This window comes from Hyperolius riggenbachi, chromosome 2 (assembly GCF_040937935.1).
Source record: "Hyperolius riggenbachi isolate aHypRig1 chromosome 2, aHypRig1.pri, whole genome shotgun sequence".
NCBI lineage: Eukaryota > Metazoa > Chordata > Amphibia > Anura > Hyperoliidae > Hyperolius > Hyperolius riggenbachi.
In genome coordinates, this window is record NC_090647.1 from 212,423,276 (window position 1) to 212,441,790 (window position 18,515).

At 42.1% G+C, this 18,515-nt stretch overlaps 1 protein-coding gene across 12 annotated transcripts in view; it reads left to right on the forward strand.

The window, feature by feature from the left end:
- The window catches only part of MCF2L (MCF.2 cell line derived transforming sequence like), a 240,237-nt gene that overhangs the window by 147,832 nt on the left and 73,890 nt on the right, over positions 1 to 18,515 (forward strand). For all 12 annotated transcript variants that reach the window (XM_068268077.1, XM_068268074.1, XM_068268068.1 and 9 more), the window contains one exon: positions 11,904 to 11,994. In XM_068268077.1, coding sequence (XP_068124178.1) covers positions 11,904 to 11,994 — 91 coding nt within the window. The remainder of the gene's footprint in view (positions 1 to 11,903; positions 11,995 to 18,515) is intronic.

Consider the following 18,515-nt stretch of genomic DNA (forward strand, 5'->3'; position numbering starts at 1 on the left):
TTATAGATAAGTAAATCATTCCTATGCATCAGAAACAGTCCTCATGAAATCTTTCATTTCGAATCAGTAAACTGATTCTTTCACTAAAAATTAGTCCGCGGGCTATTACTACTCTATGCTCATTCATTATTAGTCTGTTCGGCAATGCTCACGTCATGTTTGTCTCTATGGGGGAGGGATGGAATAGGAGAGTTGGGACCCCTTTCCATAGTATAGAACACACTGCTTGGATGGGAGGTGAGCAGCATGTTTGTACAGGATGTTTCAAAAGTTGGAACCCTGTGTTTGTTTCTTACTTTGTACAGCGCCATGGAATATGTTGGAGTTTATAAATCAATAATCATAATAAAAAGTGATACCCAAGAAGAATCCCAGAATATGTGCCAGGGTTTAGAAGTCTGTAGCCAGCTTCTCTCTGACCTGGATGTGTAGCAGCTCCATCTGTAATTCAAGTGTTACTTCCAGGTTCAGGAAAAGGAACATAGGACATTTGAGTGTGGTTTGAAAATTTTGGGCACAGCCAGGGGCGTTGCTAACCCCAAAGATCAGTGGCACGTTCCCCCGGATCTATTCTGGGGTGCCCCGGATGTCACCCAGGCAGAGTCAGCTGTGGTGCATCAATGGCGGGCATGCTGGGAGCTGTGGTGCATCAATTAGGGTTATTTTGTGGTGCCTCTATGTGGGCATACTAGGTGCTGTGGGGTCATGCTGGGTGCTGTGATGCCTTTATGGGGTTGTGCAGGGAGTGGTGGTTCTTCTATGAGGGCTTGGGGGGGGGGGGGTTGTGGTGCCTCAATTGGAGGCCAGTGGAAGCATGGGAGAGGGTCCACTAGAAGGTCAGGGAATGTTATGGGGGAACTTCCAGATAAATGGCAGCAGGCCAGACCACCCAGAAGGAGGCCGGACCACCCAGAAGGAGGCCGGACCACCCAGAAGGAGGCCGGACCCCCCAGAAGTAGACCAGACCACCCAGAAGGAAGCCAGACCAGCCAGCACAGAAGCCAGTTAACTCTGCCTAGTTATGCTTAAGTGACACTGCCTAGTTATGTGATATGTAGCATTTTTTTGTATTAATGTAGAGGGCGGCTTCATCCAACATTTTGCTGGGCAGGCCTACTCAAACCGCTGTTAAGTTCATGTAAATTTGACTCCACCCATGGCCATTCCCACATTTGGTTGCATGGCCACACCCATTTTCTGGCTGGTGTGCCCAAAAGTGACCTGGATCTCTGAGGATCCTAGCAAAGCCCCTGAGCACAGCCATAGGCGCCTATGTTTAAACTGGAAATTGCTGGCTACACCTGGAAAAAATGCGGACTCCACTAGTAGGAGTGGACTGATACCACTAAAATAATGGGCACAATTAAGAAAAATAGCGGCAGTGGAGTTCAGAACTCTGAAGGGATGCAGCAGGCTTCTGGTTACCAGAGGCGATATAGCCGCTCACTAGAAGCAAAATCAGAATCAGAATCAGTTTTATTTTGCCAAGAACAGCAAGAGCCATAATCGGAATTATTTGTGGTACACATGGTAAAGACATACAACACATACAATTTGAAATGCAGTGATCAGATATACAGATAGTGATGCCGGTAGACACTAGTAAAAGGGCCCCGTTTCCGGATAAGAACCGAGGGAGGCAGCGACGGGGACCAGCTGATCGACCCGGCAATTACGAGTGCAGGCCGGACCGGGAAAGGTCAGAGTTCAGTGACCGAACGGCTTGGGGGAAGAAGGTGTTCTTCCGCCTGGTGGCTTTGGATGGTAAAGTCCTGAAGTGGCGGCCCACCGGGAGGAGCTTGAAGTAGTGGCTGCCAGGGTGAGAGGGGTCACGGGAGATTATGGTGGCCCTCTTCCTCAATCTAGCGGAGTGGAGGAGATCAAGAGGTGGAAGAGGAGACCCGATGATTCTCTCTGCATCAGCTATGACCCTCTGCAGTTTGTTTATCACTGGCCGTTGCGCCCGCATACCAAACAATGACTGAGGAGCAGAGGATGGATTCTATGGTGGCAGCATAGAAGCTGGCCAGCAGCTCCCGTGGCATGCCAAATCTCTTCAGTTGGCGCAGGAAGAACAACCTCTGCTACACAGTAGCCAAACTCTGGGCTATTTGATTATCGGGCTGGGTGCAGGAGGGTTATTTAAGTGTTAGTAGTGGGTGGTGGTTATTAATAGGAGTAGATTTTGAGAAGTTAGTTTTAGGAGTAGGTGGAGGAGGTTAGTTTTAGGCATACATTGTCAGAGGCTAGTGTTAGGAGTTGGTGGTGGTTAGTTTTAGGCATATGTAGTGATAGATTAGGGTTAGGAGTAGGTGGGAGTGGTTAGTATTAGGAGTAGATAGTGGGAAGTTAGTGTTCAGAGTAGGTGGGGGAGGTTAGTTTTAGGCATACATTGTCAGAGGCTAGTGTTAGGAGTTGGTGGTGGAGGTTAGTTTAAGGCATATATAGTGAGAGATTAGGGTTAGGAGTATGTGGGGGGAGGGTTAGTATTAGGAGTAGATAGTGGGAAGTTAGTGTTAGGAGTAGGTGGAGGAGGTTAGGTTTAGACATATATTGTCAGAGGTTAGTGTTGGGACTAGGTTGGGGGATGGTTAGTATTTTGAAAGGACCACTGTCACTGAATCCAGCATTTAACCAGGAAACAAGAATAAATCCAAATGCTATTGAATCGTTTTAGGAGTGATGAGTAAGCGGTGTCTGTGCATTCTAACTAAATATGCTAATTTTTCAGCTATAAGTATGTGATAATTTAAGGGTCCAATGCTCCATGGCTATGATTGAATAGCTATGATTAAGGAGCCGTTGCTCCGATACACGTGAGCTTTTCCTTGCAACTCTGATGTTGGATTACAAATAAAGGTCTTCTTTGATTATATCCCTCCATTTGGTGCAGCGGGATTTTTTGGGATTTACTTCCAATGCTCCATGTATCCCTTTGTGTGGCCGGGTTTAACCCTAATAAGGGTTGCTGTACATATTAAAATGCTTCCATGTCAGTAATGTGAATTCTGCTAATGTAATTAAAGGCTTACCACAATGTCTGTGAAGTGTGACCCCCTCTCCACCATCAGTGCACAAAAAGCCCAAAGGACAAAGTGTGGCCTGCTCTTTGGTACACAGCTGAATGTCGCCTTGTATAACAGTGTGTCGCTATGAATGTTCACTGCAGGCATTCTAGTTTTCCTCTCGCAGAGATTGCATGTGACAGCTTGTGCTGTAAGCAGAGAATATCCCCAGCCAGTCTTCAAGGCAGGCCTTTAATAGAAACATTCGCCTGCAGGGAACAGGCAACTAGAATTTTGTCGTAGGCTTTTTTTTTCCCAGTAACCCATGACAACAGAGCCCATTATCTTCTTGTGTGTGTGTGTGTGTGTGTGTGTGTGTGTGTGTGTGTGTGTGTGTGTGTGTGTGTGTGTGTGTGACATACAGTACTAGGTGTGTGTGTGTGTGTGTGTGTGTGTGTGTGTGTGTGTGTGTCTCCTCTTCTGGCCAAATTACACCTTCAATTTTGTAAAGGAAAATTAGTTAACCAGTACTGCACAAAATAAAGTGTGTTAAGTTATTAATGTTAATGCAAAGTTCATTTTCATTTCATGAACTTCTAAACATATGGACAGTGGAATAGTAATTCTGTCAAATGTTTGCACAGCCTCATAAATCATTATGTAATAACTCCACCCTTGTCACACATCACAGCTTGTAATCTGTATTCAGTAAGGAGTCTGTCACTCAGTTCCTGTTATAGGGATTTGTGTCCACTCCTTTTTGCAGATTGCTTCCAGTTTTCATATTCTTTTTGCTTTCTAAAGCATGTTTAAGATGTATACATAGATTTTTGATGATAATTAAAGGGAACCCGAGGTGTCAGACCTATGGAAGTTGCCATATTTATTTCCTATTAAACAATATCAGTTGCCCGGCAGTCCTGATGATCTTTCTGGTCAGTAGGGTCTAAATGACACACCTGAAACAAGCATGTATCTAAGCTAGTCACATTTCTCATAGACATCTGATATGCATGATTGTTCAGTGTCTATGGCTTAAAGTATTAGAGGCAGGGGATCATCAGGACAGCCAGGCAATCTTCATTATCTAAAAGGAAATAAATATGTCATCCTCCATATCCCTCTGACCTTGGGTTCCCTTTAAGTCAGAGTGTCAGAGCCATTCTTGAAATGCCTATTTGCCTTGCCTTTCAAGCAGCTCATAGTGGATTTCAACAGGGCTGTGGAGTCGGTACAAAAATCTTCTGACTCCCAACTCCTCAGTTTATGAAACCACTGGCTCCGACTCTGGGTACCCAAAATGGCTCCGACTCCTCAACTCCATCTCTACAGCCCTGGATTTTAAAGTATGTTTAGGATAAATTGTGTTGTAGAAGTCATCCAGTTTTCAGCATTGGCTGCATTTTTCAACATTATCTAGAATGTGACTCTATTTAGTGGAATCCATTCTTTACCTGAATGTTTTCAGTGCTGTTGGCTGCCACACCAGCCCAAAGCATTACAGTTCCTTGTTTCCCAAAGGCCTCTGGTTTGGTAGATGCTGTCTTGCATGCCCCAGATGTTGACTTTTGTGTAGTAAGGCTTTATATCCTGATGGCGCTTCAGTGCAGTGTTTGTACTAGCAGTGCAGCACCTTAGATCTGTACATCCACCATGTGTCATCGAGCCTTCCCTGCAGGTTATTGGCAGCCTTATAAGGGTTTGCCTTTTCCTTTCTGGCCAGCTTTCAAACAGTCTTAAGTTTGAAGCATTAGAGACTTTGAGCTTTGCAATTGTCAACAAGAGAATTTTTTTTAAGTTCTATCGAGGTACTTAAAGCCTTCATCCCTGGACTGGTAGAAGGGTCTGCACTTGCCACAATTACAACATCTGATCCCAAGATTTAACCTTCATGATGCAAAAATAGCGGCCCTGGGTTCAGGGATAGTTCTAGACCGTTTGTACATAGTCAGTTATTTATTGATATTGAACTTCTAAATGTTTTCCCATTGAGGCCAATGAATATTAGAGATACAGAAAATTGCTGTTCTCTCATTTCCTGTTCCAAAGACCCGTAGGTTTCTTTGTAGAGCCCTAGAGGTCCCAGGGACCTCCATGGGGACAGATATTGATGACCACTTAAAAATGGCTCTAAATACTTTTCATACTACTCCAGTTTGTATTTTTTTTCTGAAAATTGGACTTTACTCAATTCACACATGATCTGCTTATATGCGGTTCTGGCAGTATATGGTCTTATCATTTACAAACATCATTTTTCCATGAAGTGTTTCGGTGCTCAGACATGCATTTATGCCTCTCTATAAAAGTTATAATCAGATAATTGCTATGTTAGAATGTCAGTGGGCAGGTTGAGCACACCAGACCTCCCTGTCTTCCATCAGTGGTGCAGATCCTTGGGGCAGAGGATTGTATTCATACACACTTCTCTGTGTTAGTACAGGAGGGATGATATGTATGAAATCTGGAAATAAAGATAGCTGTGGCCCATATCATCCAATTCTCTTTCCTCTTTCATTTTCTTAGACAGTCATCTGTAACTATTCTGTTTTAGCTCCAGTTTTCATTCATCAACAGTGGATGATTCCTTCCCAACACACAGACTGGTGTGACTGCTGCCACTGGCATGTATCCTGAGCATGGCTGAGTGTTATTAGCTTGGCCATTTTGCATACTGTTTTTGGCAGTATGTATGTTGTGTGTGTCACAGCTTGCATTTTCCCTATTCTGGTTCTTGTTCGAAAATCCCAACTAAAACATACATTCATAAACAAATAGTAAGCCAGCCATCCATCCACTTAACACACAAGCCTGCATACCATGCTTTCCAAATTTTTCTATGAGAATTTTATGTGCCCAAGTTATGATTATGCCTATGTCTTAGTGTCAAGCACCCGACCCATGTTCGATGGAGTGCCTTCCATAACCATTGAATTGCAAGTTATGATTAGACACTATCCTCTGGTGGGGAATTAAATACAAGCGCCCCCTACTTACAAGCTGCTTTTGTTCCAGGAGGTTATAAGTCCATTCATGTATTATATACACTGGAAGGTGGGGATAAATGCTTTACTTATGGACAATTCTGGATGTGGACTTGCAGTATATATAAACCATGCTTTCCGGTTGTTTTGAAGGCGCTTACAGCAGTTTATACAATATGTAATAAAACATGTAATAAAATATCAGAGTAAACAGAGGCGCCAAAAGGATAAAAAGGATATAACATTTTTAAAACATGGAAGTGGTGGAGGTGGACTCTTACCCACTCCAAAGGACACGACAAAAGGAACGTGTTAAAGTATAACACAAGGTTTATTTATACACTCCACAATTTTTGCAACGCGTTTCACGGGCGTGACCCGGCTTCATTAGGCAGTAAGACAGGAGTATACAGCTAAAGTCGTCCAGGTCTATACTGAGGTGCTCAGTATAGACCTTGTCGACTTTAGCTGTATACTCCTGTCTTACTGCCTGATGAAGTGTATAAATAAACCTTGTGTTATACATTAACTAGTTCCTTTTGTCGTGTCCTTTGGAGTGGGTAAGAGCAGTGGCGTAGCTTAAGAGCTGTGGGCCCCGATGCGTGTTCTACATTGAGGCCCCCCAAGCACTCTATACATAAGAATTGATACGGTGCACCAAAACCTGCCAATGGCAGCTACAGTGTCAGAGGTGTAAGAAGGGGATGGGAAACAGTTTGTTAATGATTACCACTATTCAAAGTATCTATAGAAGTGATTATTATGAGCACAGGATCAACAGAGAGCTAATAATGTAGTTGAGTGAGGTCCCTTCGGGGCCCCTCTGGCCCAAGGGCCCCGATGCGGTCGCAACCTCTGCAACCCCTATTGCTACGCCCCTGGGTAAGAGTCCACCTCCACCACTTACATATTTTAAAAATGGGGCTGTGATTACACTTCTGGCATGGAACCAGCGTCAACGAAGAATGGAGGCCATGCTATATACCACATGTGGAATGCCCTGTCCTAAGACAAGAGGTCTGTGGCATCTTGAACCTGGGGCTGTCAAGACTGTTGAGGGACATCTGGTGAGCTACTTACCGTATATCTAAAATCTTTAGGCTGTATTATGATTTCCTGCCCCTAATTTTACCAAACAATCTCCCCTCTGATGAAACATATGTTAATCTGTTAAAGACACATCTCTGTTGTGCAGACATATCATCAGAAGACTTTATCCCCCTTAAACTCCCAATACATACACTCCAACACACTATTCCTAACCTCCAGCTTTCACACTGGAGCCAAATAGGCATTCAGTACATAAATGACTTGTTCCACAATGGGAAGCTCAAACCAATCTCACAATTAAAGGAACAATACCAATGTTCAGAATCAATTACTTTCCAACATCTACAAATATCTCACCTTATTAAAGACAAACCTAGTCCATTCCTCTCCCTCCCAAGGTCTGTAAATGCTATGCTAAATAGTAAATTGCCTCTTAAAGGGGGCATATCACAGTGGTATGACCTATTAACTATTAATCACATAACAAGATTAAAAAAAATTCACGGACCTATGGTCACTTAACCTTCATACCAATATAGACTCTCGAGCTATAAAACTTGCTACTGAATCAGTTTTAAAATACTCTGCGCACAATTCCCATTGGGAATCCCTTCAAAAAATTATTATGCATTGGTATTTTACCCCGGCTCAATTAGCTAGATTCGCCAGCACTAATAGCCCCTATGTTGGAGATGTAACCTCAACATTGGCACCTTAGAACACATTCTCTGGGACTGCCCACTAATCTCCCAACTATGGTCTACTATCAACCAACATATAAACATAACCCAAACCTCATACAACCTCTCCCCTCAACTTGCTGTTTTACACATAGGTTTGCAAGAGTTCCCCGTGATACACCGTAAAGATATCTAACTTACTCTGCACAACTAGACAAACAATTCTGCAAAATTGGGGTTCCATCTCAGTCCCCACACCCACACTGATACTAGCAATAATGGAAACAATCTCAAAATGGAACATATATATATAAACAAACATACCTAAGAAAGTTTCCATAACACAGGAGGTATAGGTTTCCTGTCATTTTTATGTTTTCTTTTCTTTTTTCTTATGTTCATAATTGTTTGTAAGCTGAATTCCTTATATGGAGAGATCACCTCTCCTTGGGTTATATAGTAGTCAGAGCTTCCTCTCAGGGTTTCACTAATCCTGTAGCCTATCATCGATTTAGCAAGGTATTGGGGTCACTCCCATGTCTGTATGCCCCAATAAAGGATATATCACCTCTTGCCCACTGCAGGTAGATGGCTCTAGGCCCCTGTGGAGGCCCACACGACCTCTATTTTTCCTCCAGTATACCTATCAAAGGTGAGAACTTTTATTTACAACCAAGATTCTCCCAACCAAGCACTCCCAACCCGCAGAGGAAGCACTGTCCCCTAGCATACAGAAATGGACTCGCCCAATAAATATCTATATTGCTCATAGCTCTTAAGATAATATTGCCTGTTGAAATGCAATACTCATGTGATTTAAAATTCAATAAAAATTATCTTTGAAAAAAAACATTAGGGGGAAAAAAAGATATTTTTTGCTTTGACTATACAGAAAAGGTTTTTTTTTTTTTTTTTTTTATATTGGTGTCAGTGTCACAAATGCTGAGAGGTTTTTTTTTCATATTTCCTGTTCCAGTGTAAGTGTCATTGGGCTAGAATGATATCTTTCCATGATTGACAGACAGCATTAAATTCATGATTTGAGTTACCGTAAGTGCGGAAAAGAAGTATGACTGACAGATTTTTATTTTTTTAGTCACTTCCTGATTAGTTGCTTTGGCATTAGTCATGTAAGGCAAGTATGACAGATATCCGCATATCAGACATTGCTGCTACATTCACTGGTAATGTTTACTCTGGTATGGTTTGTTTAGCATAGTGTCATGGGAAACCCCAATAGCAAATTGTCAGTAATAGTGTCCAATATGACAGCTCTCCCAGTATATAGGCAAGCCTTAGGTGTCCAGTTGTGGTGGACAGAGTTGGTCAATAAGATGCTCGTATTTCTGGCTAACATGCACAATATATGCATCTTGGAATTAGACCAGTCAAATTCAGTTCCTGACAATTCCAAGTTGGCATACAGTTTGCATTAAATGTGCATGCAAGTCAGAATTATTTACCGCTCACTGGCAATCTCTAGTGGTGGCACAAGGAGCCTCAGCTTTTCCTAGATAACAATTATACATTGTATAGCCAAAAGCCTGATACCTACGCAGAGGAGGCACAGCTCTGCAGCTACGTTATGGCGCCACCATTCAAGTCTATAGTAAACAATGATTTACAGGCTTCAATGGTTACCTTATGGCGCACGGCCATAACATTGTTTATCTTTGCCGTTTAAACGGTAAATACCATTATCAAATACATTTTATTACCGGTAATTCAATTTTGATGTGAAGTGAAAGATGGCGGCGGCCGGTGGAAGTCTTCAATCAAGGTCACAAGATGGAGATACGTTATAAGATAAAACATTGATTGCATCAGTGTGTGCCATACTTTTCCCTGCGCCTCTTTTGGCTGTACATGGCTGAGGTATTGATACTTTAGGTTTAACTATGTATAACCAAGGTATGTTGTGAGAGATTTGGGAGTATCCTGCTTGTTGTCAATTCTTGGTGGACATTAAACAGTAATAGTCTGGAGCAGACCTGTGTTAGAATTAATCTAAAGATAAACTTATCTAGATTTATACAGTTTTTTTATGAAAAGACAAAAAAAAGTTGATGGGCTTTCAGAAACAGACCTGTGTTACTATAAATGTACGCATTGAGTTTACAATTGATGCTTGTATACATGGTTACTCATAATTGACATTTTTGTAACCAATATTGTCATGAATATGTCTTCTGATGAAACGTCTGTATACTGACTTTGTTTGTGCAAAATAAAAATTATATATATATGAGAATAAATCCAATTTCCCAAACTATTGCCCTCCTTATCTGATTATTGCGATCGATTGGAGACAATCATTTGGGCCCACCAAAGAGAAGGGAAATAAGTAACCCAACCAGAATAAAATAATCGTTCAGAATTTCAGATTGGCAGAAGGATCGATAGAACGATTGTCGCCAATCGGCATCATTAAAAGACAACTACAGTGAAAAATTGGAAATATTAAAATGCATGTGTAGACATACATATAAGAAGTAAATTTCTACCATATTGAGATGTGCTATAAATTACTCGTCTCCTATGTTCCTGTAGCTTACGGTAGACAGTAAAAATGTGACAGATCTGACAGATTTTAGACTAGTCCATCTCCTCATAGGGGATTCTCATGGTTTTCTTTACTTTCAAAATTACCTACTAAAGAGCAGTCGCTCAGTCCAACTGCCAAAGTATTGCACAAAGAAGTGTCCGACCTCTTTGTATAGATCCTTTCCATAGTGTACTTTTGTAAAGAATAAAGGAGATACTGAGAATCCCCCATTAGATGTACTAGACTGTCAAAACCTGTCACATTTTCACTGCCTACTGCAGGCATGGGCAAACTCAGCCCTCCAGCTGTTACGGAACTACAAGTCCCACAATGCATTTGCCTTTATGAGTCATGACTGTGTCTGTCAGACTCCTGCAATGCATTGTGGGACTTGTAGTTCCTTAACAGCTGGAGGGCCAAGTTTGCCCATGCCTGGCCTACTGTAAGTGACCGGAGCATAGGAGAAAAGCATTTGAATCTGGGAAAATGTACATATTATATGTATGTATTTTAAGTTTAACCATTTTTGAGATAGTCGTCCTTTAATGGTACCTGATCTGATCGATTCTATGGAGATTGTACTGTTAATGGGCACTTTAACAAAACATTTTAATTATAGCACATATTTTGCATACTATGCCATATTGTATAGCTCCTAGTTAGAAAAGCTGCAATACTGCTTTATTCATTAAGCAGCCTATCATTGCATATCTGGCAATTCCTTTTATTTCTTATAGACCATTCTGCCCTGTATAATCCCTGTTCTCTAGGAATATGCAGAGTTCATGGATCTCTTCTCAGTTACTGGGTATTATAATGCGAGCATCCTTTCCTGGGCTACGTATCTCATGCAGTGTGCTTGCCATTAGCTATTCTTGTCAGTCTCTCAGCATTTGCCTTTTTCTTCTCACAAGCTGCTGTGATTGGCTCCCACCCCCAGTTCCATGCTGGCACTGCACAATTTTCCTGCTTGAGTTCCTGAAATGGAAGCAGATCTAGGTCCATTCGTTCACCATATCTAGAGCATATGCTGCTGCACACAGCAGAATGGAGAAAAAACAAAGGTTATTTCTTTAGCCTGCAGTGAAGGCAGCCTTTGCATCTGGGGCAGAGCTCTTCCTATTAACCAGCTGTGTTACATTGCTGTGATTAAGGTGGATCCGGCATATACCTTACTGTGCAATAGACTGATCATGCAGGTCAAGGGATGCTGAGATGAGGCACATCATGAAGACTGACTGCTGCTGCTGCTGCGTAACAGATATTTAAGCAATGCTTCTAAATGGATATGTAACCTATGCTTATGAGGATGGGATATATTTATTCAGGAAAAGCACTAGCAGGACTGGTGGTAATGGGGAGGAAAATCAAGGGCATGCGGGCTGCTGCAGACTGAACTAAGATGGAATAGCTGACATTGCATGAGTCACGTAAAGAACCACTCTATGGATCCCACCTAGGAAGGAGCCGACGTGGAGCCCTGTGGTTTTCTATCTGTGACAAATGTGCAGTGTAATTACCTCCTGCACTGCTCAGTGAGGACGGGGTTAAAAAGCTGCACCATAGTAAGGACGCAGCATCCGCACGTGGAATAATAACTAACTGCAGCCTCTCTTCTTCTTTCCCATCCTACGTTTAGTTTACAAGATGCAGGAATTGGATTCATCCTAGTCATTGACCGGAGGCAGGACAAATGGACATCTGTGAAAGCATCAATACTGAGGATTGCAGTAAGTCTTTATGTTATGTGAACTCGGTTAGCATGGTGTGTGCAGTGTGTTACATGCAAGCCCCCTGGTGTATCTGCGCAGAGTTATCATAGGATAGGCATTAATGATCCACATTATCATAAGATCACAAAATACATGATAGGAGAAGACCTTACAGCTATTCTATTTTACTAGGTTTCAAAAAATTAAAGCACTTCAGGGTTAAAATAATCTCACTGTGGCTTCAAATGCAAATTTTTGTTGGCTATAATGATTGTTGTGGGTGGCTATTTATCTTGGGGCTGTGTACACACCAGTTGACGTCACTTTGCTCAGTAGACATGAATGGCGTTGAGGCCTGCTTAACTGTGCTCTATTTACCTTAGTAACAGTTGTAAGAAGCTGTCACTACAGCCGCTCAGCCCTGTCTGGTCAGCACGAATAGGAAAACACCTAGTACATTATTATCATATACTGTATGTAGCACCAATGCAAAACAATATGTACCTGTCCAAAGCAGAATGGTGAACATTTCACTAGGTTAACTGGTCCATTCTCCTACTGAAGAATTCATTAAGATGTAAATAAATAATACAATATCCACGTTTGTACTATTATTATTGTCATGTAATAATCCAAAATGGTCAGCCCGTGCCGTGTTTATCCCAATGCAGTTTTGGTAGTGTTTGATGACATTCAATGGGCCCGACTTACTAAAATATTACTAGACTGGAGATCACAAGTCATACAAATATGGGCTAGATTTGTTAAACGTTTTCTTATATCAGATTGCAATTGTTTGCAACCTGCACCTGGTTCATTGCGGATCAAAGTGGCGGTTGTGCAAGCACAACGTGGTGTTTATGTATTAATTATAATTTTCTGAGGACGTGTATATGAGACCACGAATACCCATTCACTAACCTAGCTGCATCCTTTTCCATGGCCTGATATGACACAAATGAGGGTTGCAAAGGTAATCTAATATACAGATTTTAATACATTTCAGGGCAGGTTTACCAGATACAGTACGTTATGTTCTACGGGCTCCAATCTGGGCCCAATGCATTACCCGTCCTGTATGTTGTAGTTTGTTTTACTGTATTTTAATTGTAACCCAGTTAAGCACATTCCTAATAATAATATTCACAGCAGATTGAAATTTTAAATAAAGTTCAATGTAGAATCAAGAGAACAGAGTTTTGTAAAGGCTGGTACACACATCCAACAAATCCACCCTAATGTTGTCTGATTTTGGTCTGTTAGATCAGAGTTCCCCAACCCTGTCCTCAAGGCCCACCAACAGTCCATGTTTTGCAGGAAACCACATACAATCACAGGTGGGGTAATCAGTGTTGCAGCAGAGTTTATTAACTACCTCTGTGGCTTTATACAAAACATGCACTGTTGGTGGGCCTTGAGGAACAGGGTTGGGGAACACTGTCTAAGTTAGATGACAATCCGGCACCTGCACGCGTGTCAAATGACTAGACAAGCGACTGATAACAGGCAGTTTGCCCAATTCATCCGGCCAATCAAATCATGTCTGTTGGACTGATATTGTGCAGTTGTCCACATGTGTACATCATTTGAGCGACGTGCGCATGTTTTTAATGTGGCCATATCGTCCAGTCCATCGTTCCACTTGCACATGCGGTATACAAATGATTTTGTTGTTCAGTGGATGGTATATAAAAATACTTGTAAACTGTTGTGGGGTTGGGCATGTCATCGAGTTGGTTGTGCACTTTGTTGGACGTGTGTGTGTGTACCTTAAAAAGTAAGGAATTGTTGTTCTGTAAGAATATACATTTTCCTGAGCATTTTGCAGTGGACCAAAGAATCAAAGGAAAATAAAAGTGTATTGTGAAGAGTCCATGCCATCTTTCTTTTAAAAATTGTATTTTCCTGATAAATTGCATCTCTGCCTATAAGGATCCATTCACAGTTTCACACTAGCTGTGCACTCCACTCAGCACTGCCCCCTCACCTTCACATTTGATGCTGTTCACAACAAGAGTAGCATGGCAGGATGAGCGGAATAAAGTTCCATATGACACCATGGGCGTGCAAACCTATTAACAAATATTAAATAATGCTGCACCACTGTGCACCCCATTAGGACTGTACCAGCCGGCACCAGTAATAATGTGAACAGTCCCTAAAGCAAGTATGCTGATCATGTTACTTGCTTGTTTACGGTGTGTTTCAGGTGATGCTGCTAAAGTAATCACCATAGTAATAAATATGGGTTCAGCGCTCAAAATGGACAGTCTCTTATGCAGTCAATAAGATCCAACTTGCACTTGATTCACACTACGGGGAGTGTGCCAAGCACCACTCCCCTCAGTAACTGATGAGTTACTATAGTAACGAAATGCATAGGGCGGAGCTACGGAGTGGCGCAGCGTGTGACGTCATCGGACGCGGTGGGCATCGGATACACGCTCCTAAGTAATACGAGCGGCTTCATCGCAGGGGAAGGGCCGGGGCGGCTAATACAAACAGGCTGCCATGCCAGTTAGAGCTGCGTGCCTCCCACTACTGCATATCTGCTCGTAGTTCCCATAGCGGACTGTATTTTAACTTGCACTTGATTCACAGTACGAGGAGTGTGCCAAGCACCACTCCCCCTCAGTATGAATAAACTCACCAGATCCACTGGCCAGAATGGGCCCGTCAGCACATGTGGGGTATAGGCCACCCCTCAGCCACCTCTGCAACCTCTGCTGGGCACTTGTAATCCAGTGGTTGTTCACCTCAAAAAAGAGTCGCTTCACATAGCGTAAATGTGCAAAAAAAAGTTCCTGCTTTTATTAAAAAAATGACTGGAAAAAAGGATCCAAATGAATCCATACAATTTATACAAAACGTAGTTAAAAAGTTAAAACCGCGTCCGATGACGTCACACGCTGCGCCACTCCGTAGCTCCGCCCTATGCATTTCGTTACTATAGTAACTCATCAGTTACTGAGGGGAGTGGTGCTTGGCACACTCCCCGTACTGTGAATCAAGTGCAAGTTGGATCTTATTGACTGCATAAGAGACTGTCCATTTTGAGTGCTGAACAGGGCCGGTTTAAGCAACAATGGGGCCCCAGGGCAAAATAAACCTGGGGGGCCCCCCCAACATATACCCTGGAACAAAAATCGGCATTAGGGGACCTTTTTTGCAGCTGGTATAGTCAGGGTGTGAAGTCCCAATCGGTCAGAGCTCCACATTCTGGCTATCCCAGCCTGCATAGGGGACAAGGGATTAAAACGTTTCAGGAGGGGGGACCCCACATAATTAAAAAAAAAAAAAAAATCCCACACTCTAAACATAAAAATAAAATTGGGAAAATAGGTAAAAATGCCAGGGATCTTCATACAGCCATATTGAGGCCAGTGTTGCCAACTCATCCCTTTAATTACTGACACATATGAATTATACAGGTTTTGTGGCTAGGTAGATGAAGTTAAGGCACTGATTATGTTGAAAATAGCCCCTGAAACTGTATAACTTAGATGTGTCATTAATTAAAGGGATGAATTGGCAACACTGATTGCGGCTGTATAGCGATCCCTGGCCAAAGTGCTGCGGCTGCGTATAGACCCCCTGGAAACCCCGTCAGGAAATTTATTGCGCTTTCGTTTGATGCATGTAAAATTACACTACCGTTAGGTTTGCTACTAAAAGTGACATGTACCGCATTTAAAAGTATACTTTTTTCCTTCGAAACTTTCAAATCAATGTTCTCAAAAACTATAAGGTCTTTTTGAAAAATTGTTTTTTCCTCTTATTTCTAATGATCTCCTTAGCATATCCTGCAAATTTAGGGTTTCTAGAATGTAAGGTGCGTTTGCTATTAACCATTAAAGTCGGCAGGTTTTTAAATGTGTATTTTTTTTCCTTTGAAACATTAAAATCGATTTTCTCAAACTATAAGGCCGATTTGAAAAAAATGTTTTCCCTCTTGTAGCCACTGGGGGCCTCTACAAGCTCTGGGGCAGCTGCCTCCTTTGCCTCTATGGTAGCACCGGCCCTGGCACTGAACCCATATTTATTACTATTTACGTTTGGCTCTTCACAGAAAGCAGGGAGCGCTCCACCTGATGAACTGGGTGTTTGTTCAGTTTCATAAATTCTGCACTAATATTAGTTATTACTAGCAATTTGTGTTACCTGTGTTACTTATGCTATACAGGCTGGGCTAGTGATCTGTATGACTAGTGAGCGCTATTATATGTTTTGATAAAGTAATCACCATGACAGACAGGCCAGAGACCAAAAGGGCATAAAAACTGCCCTCTCTCTAACCCAGTGCCAGATTCTCCTTCAGGCTTCGAGCTGTGCCATGTCACTGTTAATAAATTAGTGTGACATGGATGTGGAGCAATGAGGAGACCTATACATTGGATCAGAGGGAAGAGAGCACCCAACCGCACAGGCAAGTTACCGAATAACTTGAACATGAGGTCCATGGCACTCACTCAGTGGGACCACCAAGGAACACTACACTTGGTTACCAACATTCGCTTGGTGTCACACTTACTAAGCATATTCTTTCCAAACAAGAACAGTGTTTTCTAGCATCCACTAAGGTCTGTTTTAGCATGTTCAATTGTTTTAGTGTGTGATTTATGGGGCACAAGTCCAAATCTGCACGGTCCAAAGTTTGCACGGAGACCCAGTTCTTGGCGTTCTCCTTTAGAATCAATGGAGATGTAAGCAAAGACCAAGCCTACACTTCCAGAGCAGACTGTCATATTCTTGCCACCATTCAGAAGCTGTAATGTATTATCTAAGTGCAGATTACTCACTCAGGCCTACTTCATCAGTATGCAACCTGCCAGCCAGTTTTGAGAAGCATTCCTACACTTCCTCAGTGTTTGGCTTTTTTGCAAGACATTTGTTATGTGACACTCAGTGCTGCAGAAAAAGCCTGGGGATGTCTCTGTGATGATCAGCAAAGAGACCATGCTCTGTTCCACCTCAGAGATGTGCACAGTAATCATTTATTTATTATTTAGACATTCGTTATTTATTGCTTTCAGGGTGAACCTATATGCAGATATATTAGGCAAAGGTTGTCCATTTGATAAAGACATCTTAAACAAATGGCATGCCCCCGAGAATTATATACATAATTAATATGCTGCCAAAAAACCTATCAAATACATCCATCGTATGTGAGGTGTAAGCAGAGGAGGGGAAGAGTTTGTTATGATTACCACTATTCAAAGTATAAATAGAAGTGATCATTATCAGCATAGCACCATTGAAGAGCTAATACTATAGTTGAGGAAGGGCCCCTCTGGTCCAAGGGCCTTGGTGCAGTCGCAACCTCTGCATCCCCTATTGCTATGCCACTGCAGTTAGTAACTTCAGCCGTATAAGCGGTTAAATAATACAGATTTTCCTGATTCTTGAAAGGGAACAGTCCTTTCCCCAACCATTTTTACCTCACAAACCTTCCTATTGTTTGTTCATGTGAATCTGCCCCAATATTGCAGCTGCCTGTGACTGGTATGACCTGTTTCAAATACACTGTTCACTTAGCTTAGCCTTTGATTATATAAGTATGCTCAAATGTTCAAATTTGAGTGCTGAAGATTGTCCCAGATCGACTTTGAACACATCTCTGTTTTTATTGACAAAGAACAGCCAAAATGGCGACCACTGAAATACAAATGGCAACAACTGCAGTGCAACGCTATGGTTCCATAGATTTCTTAATAGATTTTATGCTGAAATCTAATAAAATTCAGTGTGCAATGTGTGGCAGGATTTAATCAGATAGATCCCTCTCTGATCAGATTATCTGAGAGGCATCTATCTTTAGACCACTTTAGCCAGTGTATCGCCAGCCCTAAGCCTTCATTCATTAACTCTAGTTGGTATCCGATAAGGAAATGAGTGCTAGCTCCGCCCCTTTAGTGATGGGCTCTGATCTTCTCATTGTTGCAGCAATTGGAGGATAACACTTGACTTCCAGTCCCATTAAATGTATTTATGTAATAAAGCACCTGTTGCTGCCATTGCCAAACTCACCGACATACCCAGCATCACCCATGTTAAATAGTCAAGGAGGAACTGGTAGGGAGCACCACCCAGACCTTCCCTGGCAACACTGAGCAGATCATCAGACCTCTGCCACCTTCCCTTTCTGCTGCTAGAAGATTAGCTCTTTGTGCACAGCATTGACGCTACAGCTCAGCAGAGTCTTTACTCTCTATCCTTGCTGAATGTGTTATATGGATGACCAATGAGATGCAAATCATTTCTCCTTGCGTTCAAATTTCGTGCAGCTTGAACCTGGACTAATAAAAAATTGACAGTAAGTTATTCTGATTGGTCCAGTTTCAAGCTACATGAAATTGGAACGCAAAGAGAAGTTATTTGCATCTCATTGATTATCCCTAATATGTAATAAATCATATACATAATAGAAAGTAGTAGTGGAAAAGACTCTGCTGAGCTGCAGTGCTGACCACAAAGTAAGGTCCAATTCACTCTGTCTGCTGCGCTTACATTTTGATGGTCCAGGCAGTATTTAAAAG